At 34.4% G+C, this 16,820-nt stretch overlaps 1 protein-coding gene across 1 annotated transcript; it reads right to left on the bottom strand.

Moving 5' to 3' along the window:
- On the bottom strand, positions 1-14,338 carry LOC106068811 (extracellular serine/threonine protein kinase FAM20C-like). Its single transcript, XM_056020686.1, has 11 exons — positions 14,117-14,338; positions 13,749-13,928; positions 12,477-12,703; positions 11,469-11,590; positions 11,272-11,350; positions 9,756-9,845; positions 6,378-6,490; positions 5,212-5,378; positions 4,697-4,817; positions 1,745-1,826; positions 1-728 (listed from the first exon to the last, which is right to left on the bottom strand). The coding sequence occupies exons 1-11, from the start codon at positions 14,129-14,131 to the stop codon at positions 434-436; spliced, it is 1,491 nt and encodes a 496-aa protein (XP_055876661.1). The 5' UTR covers positions 14,132-14,338; the 3' UTR covers positions 1-433.
- Between the last annotated feature and the right edge of the window lie 2,482 nt (positions 14,339-16,820).

Here is a 16,820-nt window from a genome sequence, read left to right as displayed (position 1 = left end):
AAAAAAAAGGGGGGGGGGGGCGGCATTTTAAAATTTCGCACACAGGCGGCCACAGCCCTCGCGGCGGCCTGGTCATAAAGTTCTAAATATCTCATTTGATGCCAAAATAGTCTAAGTAATAATAGTGAACAAAGATATGGTGAAACTCTTAAACCAATAATAAAATGCCATTGGTATATCTAGTTATAGTATCGTGGTGTCATAATGTATAAATCGAGTGATATCACTCCACGTGCATGGTAGGGACTGCGAAGGATTCATTGTGTCCAATAGCATTGGAAGGATTCACTTCTTCAACAACATTCTCTGATTCTTTGTCTTAGCTGAATCTCTTTCATCGCTCTTCAATATCTACTATAAATTTGATTCTACATCGTACGGTTTAACATGTGTATAGCTTTAGCTTCATATGAGAACTTCACAAAAATTGATTCTATTTTAATGGTATGAAATCATCAATTAAAACATTTTTCCAGAACTTGACTCCATTCAGGCATCGTTTGACCACCTTCAGGATCTTTCCTAACCTTCTGTCTAGTGAATTCAAGTGCGTGTCTAAAAGAACTGGGGCCAATGGGTCATCTTTCAATGAGTTCCTCATCACCTGGCTAAGACTACTGGGCCCTAGGTACAGCTTCACCAGCTTCAAAAGAGTGGACAAACGAATCATGCAGCACTGCTGCAGTGGAGTCAGGCATGTGGAGCAGTCTCGTTTTGCCTTAGCAAACCTGTGACAAGAGCATGAATAGTAGGCTTATACATTTGTATTAGACAAAGCATTTTTTTCAACAGGTAAGATTACAGAAGCTTAGTTAAACATGCATTATACATTCATGCGATTGTCAAACAACTAATGGGGTTAATAGGAGAGCACTTAGAATTAGAACAGTGATTCATACGAACAAACAGTTTAAATCCATTTACTTTGCAAAGTTCTATAGTGATTCATACGAACAAACAGTTTAAATCCATTTACTTTGCAAAGTTCTATACTGGAGGTATTTGTTGAATTTTTTTTCTTATCATAGACCATAGCAAGAGCAATGGCTTAAAACATTTCATATGCAATCTCTACTGTTAGGAGATCTTTTCTTTTTCTCTCTCTCTCTCTTTCTGTCGAGGATTTGAAGGGCAAGTGATATCATCTAGAAAACAAAGATAGCTTCTGTTTATTTGTTCCGTAAAAATCTATAAAAGTAACTGAAAATCACCAATCTGTACGCAATTGAACGTATCTAAAGTGAAATAGACTTTCAAATTTCGTCTCCAATTGGAAGAACCGCTCCACAAATTTTGAGTTGATATGACTGGGGAGTCATATGTTGGTATTTGGTATTGGATTTCTTAAGCAATTATTTCCAAAGCACAAGGTTCGAATGGGGCGTGGTCACCCGTGGTGTGTGATGAAACGCCTAGCTTCTGAACCGAGGGTACCGAGTTTGAATCCCCATGAAACTGGAATTTTTAACTGCTGGATTTGACTAGAATCCACCCCACTAACGGTACCTGGCATACGTTGGTCGTTGTGCTGATCATATGTCACCCTCGTTTACTGGTGGCCATAGAAACAGATGACCTTTACATGGTCTGTCCCCTCTAGAATATAGATCTGAAAGCGGTACCCTACCATACAAGGTTCAAGATCATCCACAGGAAGTGCCTGTTATGGACCCACCTTTGTTCACATAGTTACTAATTTGCAGCAATAAATGATAATAGAATATATGGGGAAAACAAAAATTACCCTCTGCCGTTATCATCGTGAAGAAGGAAGCCATTCTCACCAAACTGTTTAAATCGTTCTATAAGTCGCCGATCCATGTTATCTAGAAATAAAAGGGCAACAGTAACTCTTGCATTAAAATCTGTGGCATGCCATAAAACATTTTAAATGTCATTTAATAATGACCTACTTATGTTGTTTTTTTATTAATCCGCATTAAACACTTAGACTTATTGTTTTTTTATACAGTATTGAAATTCTGTCATTGTAGCTCTGTGCACGTTTTTTTCATTTCGTAAACATTGCTTTGTTTGACGAATGTTGAATCCAATGGGATTCTTAATAGGGTTTGTTGCTGAACATAAAATTTATATATGTGTCAGACGCGAATAGCCCAATTTTCAGTAAAAGAAATTACAAAAAGTCATTTCTCTATACAAGAAGTTACGAAGGCTATATAAAATACAACCACAGACCTATATATACTACAATAAATATAGGTTTTTGATTACTAGTAACGATTTATTTAGGTAGGTGCTGTTTTACTATTACATACCAAGTATTAGAGTTTAGAAAAACCCAGGTTTGTTTCTTGAGCAACGCTATTAGCTAACACCTCATATCATCTCTCCATTTGTATATTTAGATCTATAATCTTATTCTAGCCTAGATCTATATATAAAAATCGAATAGATCTAGTAATAGTATAGATTTTATCTTGAGACTAGATTGCCGAGTCTAGCCTATGCTATGCCTATAGTCAGTTTTTATAAGAAAAAAGTCTAGATATTAATAAAGACTAAAGTTGTTTAATTATTAGATTATTAGAATTAATTAGATATAGACATAAGACATAGATCTAATAATACTGTAATACGTTTACTATACTCTATACTTAATCTACTAAACTAGAGATCTATCTATAGATCTATCTATAATATAGTCAATCTAGATCTATACAATATTCATTATAATACTTCTACTTATAATGACTTATTTAATAAGTTAGTACTTAGACTTAGATCGATTTTAGTTTATTAATAGATTTACTTTTCAATGCCTAGACCTAAAAATAAAATTGCGAATGATGTCTATAATGACTGATTTTTTTTATTTTTTTTTATAATAATAGGCCTATTAAATCTAGGTCTAGACTCTACTTAAATCTAGTCTAAAATAATGACTGTCTAAGACTCTAGATGATTGAGAAGTTCACATAGAGGTGTTTTTAATAATAAGGCATGTCGGCTGAAAGTATATAAAGTTCTTTTTAATTTGTAAAAATAAAAAAGAGGCTCCTGTACTCAGTGATAGATTGCCTAACTTTCAACTAATAATAAATTAACAATTAACGTTGAATTACAAGAAAAGTAATCATTTTTCCCGACATTGAAAAAAAGTGCCGGTACCCCGTACCGGTGTGTACCGTCACAAAAATATATGTATATCTCAATCTTCTTTCATTTAATTTTTTTGCGGGGTTATTGCTACTTAATACATTGATACCGGATCGATTTAAATAGGGCCTAAGTATACAAGCAGGATTTCGAGCATTGGATAAATTTATTTTTTAAGTACAAAGTTTTATGGAAGAGGCAATATATTAGTTGTTTGAAGTTTGTAACTTCGTAAATTCAGGCTAAAAATATCGAAGCCTACATTTTTACACTCATTTCTAAACAATTACAAGAGATGGACTGACTCATAGTGTAGCTTGTGTACATCTGCAAAAACACAAACTCAGTTAGACTTTCAAAACTATTAAAAGAAAAATTTAGTGATTATTTTTACTGTATAATTCTATTATTATTCCTTTTTAGAATTAGGATATAAACAAAAATTTGCCATATGACTTTATCTAACAGAAAAAAAGAATTAAACTTACATCTATTTATGCGGTTATTTATAGTTACCTAGTAATATAAAATATATTGAACTAACACGTACATTCATCATAATGCAGCCATGCGATTTTTCGTTTATAAACATAGCATTATTTAGGACCAATATTTTACAAAGGCTGCTTGGAGAAATCAGGTATACCCATTAGGAGAAAAACGACCCCTTTACTCAAGAAAAATTTAAGAAACTAGAACAGACACAAAATAAACAGTGATATTCATAACAAAATAATATTCAAATTGATTAGAGTAACACCTTTTTAAGTAATCATTTAAAGTTTAAAATCACTACAATTTTTTTCAACAATTACTTTGTGTATTAAATTGTGTATCGGAAAATGCCGGGTACATGAAATTATGATGAAATAAGCTAGTCCTAAAAAAACAACACAGATCTTGGGTAAAATACTCATAAAATAAATAAATAAAAAAAGCGACTTCCGGCCCAATACTTTTTAATCAAAGAAACGAAACGGACTAGTCCAACAAACCCTATTGCTATTATTTCTCAGAAATTGTTAGAAAGGACTATTAAATGTTTGTTTGTAAAATGTTTTACATGTTTCGGATGTTCCTTCAGAGTTGAAGATAATTACTTCCTAGTCCAAACCTCCCGCAGGACGACGGGGGATGGGAGCGGGCAGGGTTTGAACCCGGGACCATCGATAAATCTGTACGACAGTCCAGCGTGCAAACCGCACGACCAGGCTGCCAAAAATGTTTGTCCTTTAAAAACCTGGTACCTTTAATTAGTCGTAAAAAGAAATCAACGAAACAAAAATATACTACATTTATGATTTTGGATTTTAATTTAATTAATTATAGACTAACTAGATCTAGTTAGTTACAAGAATTCCACCAAAACAACAACAGAGGAAAAATGTATAAGGGAGGTAATCCATGATTTTTTTAAAATGTAAATGCATAGATATAAAGACATTAGAAAAAAAAACAGAGAAAATGATGTCAATTAAAAGTTCGGCAATCTATTTTTATTTTCTAACAAAGTCTTATTAGATTTCACACTTAGATGAGCAGTTAAATCTACAGACTTTCTGGTGAAATGAATTACCTATAAGAAAATCGAAGATAGACATTTCCACGACTTCAAGAAGATGTGTTGGTGCTGCCTGCTGTAATCTTCTAGTCTTGACATTATCTCGGCAATATCTATACGTTTTGTCAAATTTCATCTGAGAAAAGAAACGACAATTTTCTGTGTGAAATGATGCAATATTTTTAATAACTGTAATGTAACTGAGTTGTTTATTTTCTGCGTGTGTCCATCGTGTCAGAAGGTCATGTCCAGTGTGTGTGTGTGTTTATAGTCCTTTGACAATTTGAAATCCACCTATATTCGTTCACTGTTTATTGTAGCCTAATCTTGTTGAATGAAGCTAAGATAGTGGTTTTCTAGTATTTGTTTATTTCGTTACAATAGTGTATCAAAATGAGATGTGAAATGCTGCAATAATTTAAATAATGTATTGAGAGAATGGGAAAAATGGAGGAAAAAGAAAATGGGCAAGTAAAACAGAAAGAAAGAAATTATGTAGGATGCTGGTCTTGAATGTCGACGTCATTTACCTTTTTGATTTTAGCTAGTAACAGTTTTATGGGATGTCTGTCCCTCTTCCTGGGACAAGTGTTGATATCAGGTAAAGCTACTGACGTGGAACCCTCCAATAACTCCGGGGCGCCACACGTGTCTGCACAATGAGGGCTGCAGTCTCCTTGAATGCAAATACTTCCTTCTAAAGAGATGAAAAAAGTTTGTGAAACGCTTCGACGGTGACATGAGTAGCCACCTATCAAGGGATCTCAAGTTTACCTGTGTTTGCTGAGCGCCTTAATCTAGCGCGAAAATCTATTCCCAAACACTCCCTTCCACAATGTTCAACAAAAGAGATTGTACCAAAGTCAGATCTATACGCATGCAAGTTGTGCTTAACAAAAGCAAGTAACATGAAAAAAAGTGTTGTTTTTTGTAAGATAATTCCTGATATTTAGTAAGAGCGACTCTTTTGCTCTTAATTACTAATGAATTAAAAATGGAACATTTTGATGAAGGAACCAAACCCGGAGTACCGGCCAGAATTGCAGTCCACAGCAGCACTTGCAAAATTCAAACCAATTTGGAAAGACAAAGGCTTAGCCCTCGACACTAAAATCAGACTAATGCATTTTCAGTACATGGCTACATTCTTATATTTTTGCGCATCTTGGACTCTGACTGCAGAGCTAGAGAGGAGGATCCTTGCAATGGACTTGAGAAGCTACCGAAAGATCCAGGATATCACAAGGACCACATTCCAAACAAAAAGCTTAGAGACAGGGTCAGTTCAGCGATCAGACCCCACCATCAGCTGCTGACTGCTGTCAAAAAACGCAAACTAAAAATGGATAGTGTGTGTGTGGGCGAAAAAACAAAAAAAAAATCTTCCCAAACCCCTTCCCCGAAAAATAATCCTGGTTATCTGTTTGGATTACAGCTGGGTGTTAATAAATAATCCTGGTTATGTGTTTGGATTACAGCTGGGTGTTAATAAATAATCCTGGTAATGTGTTTGGATTACAGATGGGTGTTAATAAAAATCCAGGTTGAGCTAAAGCTCTACAATCCGTTTCAATGTTTAGACTTGAAGACTTTCACCTTATTTAGTGTACATTGTATCTATAAAAGATTAAAAATTGTTTTTAATAAATTATAACAATTTAGTTGATTTGATGGTTGTATAAAATGTTTTAAAGACCTTCTGACTGAAAAAAATGTTCCTTCAATCGCCCTTTTGCTAGTAACATAACATCTGATGTAATGTTAAGGATTCGTCCTACTGTTGGCGGGACTTTGTGAAAGCCCAGTACTCTGCAAGATAAAAAGAAGAAATTTGTAAGCCTATAAATTTAAAAATAAATTTAGCCTAATTAAAACTATGATAGGCTGTGAAAAAAAGGCAAATGTGATGTAATGATCTTGTCTTTTCTAGCCATGCCTGAATAGTAACACTGTATATACTATTGTACCGCATTTCTTTCATGCTTGTAGCATGCTCAGTGCACTATGGTCCAATCTCTGTTGTGGAGGTAGGCTGTATTTGTGAGAAATTTTTTTTTTTGCCTTTCATATCAAGCAGCCAAATATAGCTATTTCTATTTGTTGAGTGGTTGTGTGTGCAACATTCATGTGTAAATGCGAGAGAGAGAGAATCTATTTTATTCTGTCATCGTCTTTAGAAATGGATATAAATAGACATACGCATACATATTGTGTCTGTTTGAATGCATTTGAATAATTAGAACACTTCTTTTAAGATTGTATTATTTTATAGATTCAAGGATTTATATTTTCTCTTTTTGTGTGTGTAATTTTCATTTAGCCTTAAGGAAACCCTGATATAGTTAGATACAATACACGACAACACGCATGTAACCAGCATCTTTATTCCTGAAACCGTCTCTTAATTAATTTCCGTACTCCCATTAACTCCCCTCTAGCTAGAACTTAAAATTCCAATGTGCTCAATGAATTAGTTCATTTATTAACAACATTTAGATTTGTCAGTACACACATATTCAACACAAAATACTGATCAGTCCAATAATGCAAACCGTAACTGTTGTCTCCCGTGTTGTTTTAGCCGCTTTGCAGCAGCACCAGAGTCTCCTCTCCAAGGCGCATTTCTGGGCCTTGGATAAAGGGGTCATGGGTGGCCCATGCGTCATAATCCCTCTCTCGACCTTGCTGATGTGATCCAAAGGAACGCATCGCATCACTTTGGCACCAACTCAGTTGCAGAAGCTGCCGGAGGGAATTTCATAGCTGATACTCCCAACGCCTAAGGAGCTTCACTCCTGATTTCTCCTCGAGGTTGTCTCCTGAAGCCTCAGAACCCCAAGGCAGCGGGGGTTTGAAGTCAGAGTACCCCTCTCCTAGATGAACTGCCTTACTAGGCTGACGAGCTCCATCTGCCCGAAGCTCCCGGTTTTGTGGCGCCAGGTATCCGCCTTCACCCCTTCACCTGTTAGTAAGAGCAGTTTCGCCGGGCTTAATATCTAAGCCACACGAGCAGGCCAGGTGCTGGACTTAGTTGTCAGAGGCTATTTGAGACGCATGCCATTAGGAGTATTTTATAGACAATGGGAGCTTAACCCCATTGACACCCCTGGTCATGACAACCTTTGAAACTAGTCCAATAAACAAACTTACTATAACAAAACACCTGGTTCAATTATAAAAAAAATGTGTAAATTGTTGAATTCTTAATTCTTTGGTCTCCCACAACTTTGACACAAGGTTAACAGACTGTGCTTTTGTGCAATTGAAATGATTATTTCAGTGTTTTCTATTGCCAAAGTTATATATTAATTTTGAGGTACTGTAGGATCTGAATGAATATCACACAACTAAAAATAATTAAACTGTACTCTAGTTATCGCACACAAATATTTATTGCACTCTAGTTATCGCACACAAATATTTATTGCACTCTAGTTATCGCACACAAATATTTATTGCACTCTAGTTATCGCACACAAATATTTATTGCACTCTAGTTATCGCACACAAATATTTATTGCACTCTAGTTATCGCACACAAATATTTATTGCACTCTAGTTATCGCACACAAATATTTATTGCACTCTAGTTATCGCACACAAATATTTATTGCACTCTAGTTATCGCACACAAATATTTATTGCACTCTAGTTATCGCACACAAATATTTATTGCACTCTAGTTATCGCACACAAATATTTATTGCACTCTAGTTATCGCACACAAATATTTATTGCACTCTAGTTATCGCACACAAATATTTATTGCACTCTAGTTATCGCACACAAATATTTATTGCACTCTAGTTATCGCACACAAATATTTATTGCACTCTAGTTATCGCACACAAATATTTATTGCACTCTAGTTATCGCACACAAATATTTATTGCACTCTAGTTATCGCACACAAATATTTATTGCACTCTAGTTATCGCACACAAATATTTATTGCACTCTAGTTATCGCACACAAATATTTATTGCACTCTAGTTATCGCACACAAATATTTATTGCACTCTAGTTATCGCACACAAATATTTATTGCACTCTAGTTATCGCACACAAATATTTATTGCACTCTAGTTATCGCACACAAATATTTATTGCACTCTAGTTATCGCACACAAATATTTATTGCACTCTAGTTATCGCACACAAATATTTATTGCACTCTAGTTATCGCACACAAATATTTATTGCACTCTAGTTATCGCACACAAATATTTATTGCACTCTAGTTATCGCACACAAATATTTATTGCACTCTAGTTATCGCACACAAATATTTATTGCACTCTAGTTATCGCACACAAATATTTATTGCACTCTAGTTATCGCACACAAATATTTATTGCACTCTAGTTATCGCACACAAATATTTATTGCACTCTAGTTATCGCACACAAATATTTATTGCACTCTAGTTATCGCACACAAATATTTATTGCACTCTAGTTATCGCACACAATTGTTTGCAGTCGTTATAACTAATCAAACGCTTACAAACTACAAAACTAACAAGCTTTGATATTACAATATTGAGTACTGAGCCTGAAAAATAGCATGTGCAATCTGGTACTGTCTTGGTTCGTTTATTCATAATTTTAATTTATCTTCCAATTTTTAATTTATATTCCAATTTTTAATGTATGTTCCAATTTTTAATGTATGTTCCAATTTTCAATAGGATTGTTTTCTTTAATTTTCTTTCAATTGTGCAGGTGTAGTAAAAGTAACTTTATTTTTCTACTCCCCCCCCCCCTAAAAAAAAACAACCTAAAAAAAAAAGTCCGACGTTTAAATATGTTATTATGATTTTAAATTCAATTTTGTTCTCTTCATCTAGTTCGTCAGCACATGTACAAGTAAAATGGTTTGCACTAATCGTCTTTTTATTTCTTTTTTTGACTTCTATAAAACCAGACTAGAGGTGTTGGTTTTAGGTACTAAAAATAAAACATGAATGATATTATTATGTGTAGGCCTATTTATGAGTATAGTTTTCATAACGTCAATGCATACATTGTTTCAATTTGTTTGTTAACAGCATTTTGGCGGTATTACAAATTACCTGTCAAGATGAAATGCCGCAATCTCTGCTCTGTGACTGATAATGTCCATTTTAAAAAAATGGTCTGGATTGAGCTCTCTGTCAACCCATCTAGTGAATAAATTATACAATACAAGGAGATTTTATTCAGACTAGTTTGTTCATATTGTTATCTATGATATGTCTAATAATGAAAGGTGAACTCTTCATTCACTAAATACTTTTACGTTCAAAGTCTACATTTCATTATTAACATGCATTTGAACTTGTGGGTGTTCAAGTTCCGCTTTACAAAAGCTATGAAGTCAAGAAATGTCTGGTGACCTTAACAAAAAATGACATGATCATAAGAAAAAAAGAGTTGGATGTCGTGCATCATTGTGTGAGAATAGATACGCTATGAAAGTTGGTCAAGTTGACAACCAGACTGTGACAGAAGAATGAAGTACTGACATTCAATGATTCGATCAAATGGATGAACTGAAAAGAGTGCAGTGGCGACTAGATCTTGAAAGCAGAACGTGAATGTGACTTTCGTTAATACAACAAAAACAATGAGACTAATGCAATTTTTACAAAGCTTTTATCAACTCTACTACATTACATACACTACACTATTATTTATATATACGAAAGTTTTATAAATGAGCATACTTTTGAATTGTCATCGTAAATATAAAGAATTTTTTTTTTTGCTTTACCCGTTGCTTAAAAAATACAAGGTTTATATTTTATATTATTGTATTTAGAGCGTATCGACCAAGTTTAATCTTTCAGTAGTGTAACAGCAGCCTTACAGCAAGGGGGACTATCGATTCGATTTATTAAAATTTGCTATCAAAGGCGAGTAGAACAAACAATTATTGCACATTTTAAAACTGCACTCAGTTTTGAAGTTGGCAGTTTAAATTTAATTTATATATATTTAAAATCTCTCTTAATTTTACTCTCTGTCCTCCCTCTTATCTAACACCGTTAGATTTATAACTGCGTGTCTTATCGACGCTTTTGATTTTCTCACGTTCTAAGTGAAGTCGAATAAAGTATAGGCCTATTAGGCCAATTAAGCCTAGGAAACATCTTATATCAATTACAAACGTTAGTTCAAATGATTAAACAATTACGTCCAACACGTATCCATGTATTAAACTAATAGTACATGTTTAACACTGCTAATTATCTGTTGTTGTTTTTTTGCTGATCCATGCCGTTTCTTACGGTGAAGTTACCTATGAAGAAGGAACACTTTTTTTCGAACCATATAGAATAAAATTACGTTTTAAAAAATGGACGCCTCTATTACAATAAGATTCTAGCAAAATTTTGGTTTTTATTTTTTTTAGAATTTAAAATATTAATATAAACTAACAATAATTTCTCGACTAAAATGTACTATACTCTAGATCAAGTTCTTCAACTTCAACTCCATCTTCCTCAAAGCTAATCATCTGTTACGACGTCTTAGATCTAGATACGTATCAAGAGAAGTATAGGCCTACATAAAATGTTGACCTAATATGTTAAAAAGTAAACTAACCTTTTAGGCGTAAATATTCCTGTTCCTCCATTGTGAAAATTAAGTATTAGTTTTAAATTGTTCTCACCTGACAACTCTTCTGTGTAAAATAAACATTGTTATTATGAGTTCGAATAGAAATACAATGTTGACATTCTAGTGAGATTATACGCTACATTTTTTAAAAAAAAAACGTCCATTAGGAAAGAAGAATCTACCTGTTGATTTGATGGGTACATTGTTCAAGTCTTTTAACAAATCATATAAGGAACTGTTGTCTTCTGGTCTATATAGAAAATGTTGATTAATTTCCTTGTAAAATCTCACAAAGGACGTCGAACTAAAAAAAATGTTTCATTTTATAGACATTTTATATTTTTAATCACATACACGCAAGCATAAAAATAGGCTAAATTTATATAACTTTTAAAACAAATATACTTTTAAATTGCACATGATCATATTTGTGACATTTTCTTTCCAAGGATACATGTAAATGTATAGCCTAATATGTAGGCCTATGAAAAGATAATTTTCAAGTTTGTTCTAAGTAATGATAAGATTTGCACTAAATTGAAATATAGTTTGATTACAAGTTGCATTTCTCAACTTGGTAAGATGAACATCTTTTTCAGACACCCATTAGTGATTGCAGGGGCGCGGTGGCTGAGTGGTTAAGCGCTTGGCTTCCGAACCTGGAGTCCTGGATTCGAATATCGGTGAGGACTGAGATTTTGGAATTTCGGGATTTTTAAGTCGCCCCTGAGTCCATCCTACTCTGATGGGTACCTGACCTTAACTGGAGAAAGTAAAGGAGGTTGGTTGTTATGCTAGCCACATGACACCCTTTTCATTAACCGTTGGCCAAAGAAACATGATCTGCCGCAATGATTGTAAGGTTTGAAAGAGGAACTTTACTTTTATTAGGGCTGCCACTAAGTAAAATTTTGGGGGGAAAAATAATAGAAACCATTAAGCGTGGAAGTAAATAAGCTAAACATTATTATAAAGAAAGCCTGGCCAGAGTGAAAAGGCAGCAATAGCCGGCCTGCCATTGCAAGAGGTTCTAAGGCAAAAGACAGAGAGGAATGGAGAAAAAAGGTCGACTAATCTTGCATGGTGCCCCAACGGTCCATCAGACTAAGGGATAGGTAAAAGTTAAGGTAAAATAACTTATAAACAAATAACTGCTTCAATTACCGTATTGTATTTTAATGTAGTCTCACCTGTTGGTTCTCAAATATTTTTTCAAATGAGAACCTTTTTTAGGAGCATGTTTGTTTAATTGTCGTAAAAATAGAAAATAGTCTTGTGATTCGTTAAATACGTGGCCAAGTTGTAGGTCTGTTTGGTTGAAGAATCTTTTCAACATTTTGATCAGCTCGTCTGCTTCCACCGAGCTATAATTCGCTCTGCTTCCTCCCATGTCTCGCTTGAAAAACTCAGGTTTTTCCTACCAAAACAACATACAAATGTATCACTTGGACTGATAGCGATAGATTAGTTTTATAACATACCAATACAAAAGTCTTTCGATAGCTTAGTTCTATAACATACCAATACAAAAGTCATTCGATAGCTTAGTTTTATAACATACCAATACAAAAGTCATTCGATAGCTTAGTTTTATAACATACCAATACAAAAGTCATTCGATAGCTTAGTTTTATAACATACCAATACAAAAGTCATTCGCACAATAAGATGTAGGCCTACGTTATAGTATAAGTCCAAATGTCAGCATACTTTAGACTAGGCCGATGTTAAAGTTGTTGTAGAATGATAGAGAATGACCAGAATGATTGGACATTTTCTGCATGAGAATTTTTTTTTTTCAAAAAATCAATATTATTAAGTTATTAACAAAAAAATAACGAGCGCTCTTATTCCCCAAGAACAAAAAAAAGTTGGCGATATAAAAAAAATGTAAGAAAATAGCTTACAGATGTAAATATCCGCATTACGGTAATCAGAAAACCAATTCCGATCTACTGAAACCACAATAAAGATTTAGACTTGAGAACATGCAAATGTTCTTTCTTAAAGAAGCTTGGTCCCATAGGTGAGCGATGTCTGATCTACATTAGTTACTCCTGTCGCTCTTAGTATTTTATTTTTCTAGAGCGAAACCTATCCATCCAATCAACTGGTTCGCAGTCTTACATTTATCATCACCAAGAGGAGACAAAAACTAATTACAGTGTGTTACTTCCCCTGGCATGAATCGAGTTTGTGTCTTGTAGGCAATGAAAACACAAATAAGTCTTATCCCAGTACCTTTCCTCCCAGCCCCCCACCCAACACACTTTTTATTTCTTTTCTTTAACACATGGTTAATATGTGTTATATTTGTCACAGACATAACAACAGCAAAGCATGGGATAATATTAAACCAGCATTGACTCGTGATTATGATTATCTCAAAATAAAAATTAACTTGGCAAAATAAATTCCATTGCTGCTAGAAATCGGAAGAATAGAATATCTATCTAACATACCGTCTGTAACTCCTGAATTTGGTGTACTTTATCTATTGGTAACCCTTGAAGTTTGAAATTCTGACGTTGTAGACTTAATAAGTCTGCCAGTTGTAGAATAGAGAGCGCTAACAGAATGATGGCGATCAAAAGTACAGAACACAGCAAATGGATCTTTTTCGCTTTCCGGGCCAGCCACATCTTATGAGAAATAAACAATGTGTCAACTAAGAATCATTCTTTTCTTCTTCTTGTTCTTATGAATCTATCATTATGAGATTCGCACACATAATAAAAAATAGTGTAAAATAGTGTGCCAAGAAAAACAAAATGGCATTAAGACACTACTTGGTTCCCATCAATGCAAGTACTACAAATGGGCCTCTAACCTGAAAAGTCCACATCCAAAACGTTAAATACGTTTCCTATTCGTCATTCGTGGCCGATCAAACCAGCAGTTGTCATTGTCAGGCTTCATCAGATCTCTGTATCACACGTAGACCTTTCTACTAACCGGTGAAGCCGTAGATGAAGAGAATTATATTCTATACACAACTACATATACCGTTGTATTTATAAAAAAAATAAATTAAATGCGACAAAAAAAACATGTTAACAGTATGAATATAAAATATGTATGGACCTAGAGCCATCGAATCAAGTACGCGTGATAATCTGTGCTTATAAAAATGAAAAGGGGATTAAGAGAATTGAATTTTATTGATTCACCACTACAACCAGATTAGCTTTAAGTAGTAGACATTCTCTCCCTTTCCTATTGTTCTGTTCTTGTTATGACGACAATAAAAATTACAAACTAAAGCTTGCAATGCAAAAATAGCTCAACGAACAGACATTTTTTTTTAATTCTTACATTGTCTGCATCACCCGTCCATAACTAACTAACGAACAAAGAATGCTTACATAAAATCTTAATTCGTGCGGTACCCAATAAATAACACGATTCAGGTGTGGAAGAAACTTACAATAATATAGTAATGCTATGAATGCTCCTACAGTAATTGTGAAATTTTACAATCCGATGCATGAAAATCTGGCCAAATTACATTTTTATATTAAAACTTATGAACCATGAAGAAAATCAGTGGTATCGACGACAGTTCTCAGCTGTTTCCAAGAGCTTTGTATCCCCATCGACAGAGGTGTAGTGAGGACTGGGGTAGCCGAGTGAGTGCATCATGTTCCGTGCGCTGCACTCAGAGGGGCGCAAAAACAATTAGGAGATTCGGAACAGGATAACCACGTCCATTGGACGACATGCTGACCTCTCTCAAAGACAGTATGTGATGTTTCTGGAAAAAAAAGGGGGTCGCCGATAAAGGGTCATGCACAGGGCGCCGACTATGCTCACTATGCCTCTGCAACTCATAGGATGTGAATACGTTTTTTATAGGCCCCTGAAAGGAGAAATACCTCTGTTCTCTGTAGTTCTTGTCCGTCCGTTCTTCCTTCGTCTGTCTCGTTTATTTTAAAAAAATTGAGTATGTACATTGTATGCACATATCTATAACACATATTTCAAACAAGATTAATTGGGCTATTCGTAATATGTAACATAGGCATATCATTGGTGACTACGATTACTAACGTCCGTCTTTCTGTTGGCATGTAGGGTACTGTTAGTTCAAGCAGATCGTATTCAGATGTGATCGTTGTCAAAGATTTTTTCAAATGTAGGCTAAATTTTGTATTTAGGATTGTGGTTATTAATAGTTTGTAGATTTTGATATCCACACATGAAGATGTCCTCTGATTTTTGTCAAACCAAACTAGGCTTTGTTCTTAATATAAACAATTACTAATATATATAATTTATCATATAAACAATTAATAATATAAACATTAACAGGGATGAACAATTACTAATATGCCTATAATACTAGTGATAAATTTATCCGTAAAAAAAAACACGAAAGTAGGTGTACTATTGAAATCTTATTTCGCCATTATGTTCATTGTGCATATATTTGGGCAGTTGTTTGAGACAAACATCTATAAAAAAGCTAACAAGGTCCTCGAAATAAAGAATCACCCTTTGTGTCAGGATTTTGTGATTTTACCATCACAAAAGAGATACAAGACACCGATAGCAAAGACAAACAGACACAAACACTCTTTTGTTCCCCTGGCAATCAAATCATTAAATAAGAACAATCTGGTATAAACTTTGTCACATGTAAATTATGAGTGCGTCTGGTGTGAATGTACACTTTGGTTTCTTATAGTTATAATGTTTTTTGTTTGGTGTAATGCACAAATTGTAAGACAAATTTCCTTACGGATAATAAAGATTATTATTATTATTATATATCAAAAAGCCCGCATTTTAACCTGAATTACTTAGTAACAGCCTACCAAAAAGCGGACCAATAGGGGGCCTCCAAAAAGTTTGCGTGAAAAATCGTGTAGGGTACTTGGTAACTGCTTATAGCCCCCTATAGTTGGTCGCGCTGAAAGATTAAGAAATGACGTTTTTATGTAGCTCATACAGAAACCGCTAGTGATCTTTATATATATATATTTTTTACATATAGCTAGAATGGCCCGGGGCTGTTTGGATGACAATGTATGTATAGGCTTTCATTGAACGTACCCATGAAGCTGGGGAGAGAAACAGATGAGATTGTTTTGTTCACGTTGTATCCGTGTATTCACTTTTGTTTTTCTTGACGCTGATCTACTTTGCGTCTTACGTGTGTCTGTGTTTCCTAATGGTGTAACAAGGGTGGTCTATAAGATGGGAGCCTACCTGGTGCGGCAGCTCCTCTTTGGTGCATTCACAATTAATAAATATAGAAATAAAACTTCAAATAATTTTTAACGTGTAGGCCTATTCAATGTGAAGGTACTAGAAATCAATTTTACAAAATATAGTAGAAGTGACTTTCTTGTGCGTTCTTGCTGGCCGAAAATGTGTATCGAAATGTTTCCCGCTGCTCTGGTTTAATGGACTAAGTTCCCAAACTAGGGAGCCGTAGATTTTTCATTGTGATAATAAATATTTTTTAGTTTGGGAAAACTTTGCTCTAGTGACAAGTGTTGCCAAACTTTCTGCTAAAAAAAAACACAAAA

The sequence above is a fragment of the Biomphalaria glabrata genome, chromosome 2, assembly GCF_947242115.1.
Source record: "Biomphalaria glabrata chromosome 2, xgBioGlab47.1, whole genome shotgun sequence".
NCBI lineage: Eukaryota > Metazoa > Mollusca > Gastropoda > Planorbidae > Biomphalaria > Biomphalaria glabrata.
This window is presented reverse-complemented; position numbering and strand designations above follow the sequence as displayed.

Coding starts and splice junctions, on each gene's coding strand:
- LOC106068811 (XM_056020686.1), bottom strand. Junction 5,379..6,377: donor ACATTTTTTTCAGTCAGAAG/GTCTTTAAAACA, acceptor TCATCTCTTTAG/AAGGAAGTATTTGCATTCAA. Junction 1,827..4,696: donor TATCTTCGATTTTCTTATAG/GTAATTCATTTC, acceptor TTTTATTTCTAG/ATAACATGGATCGGCGACTT.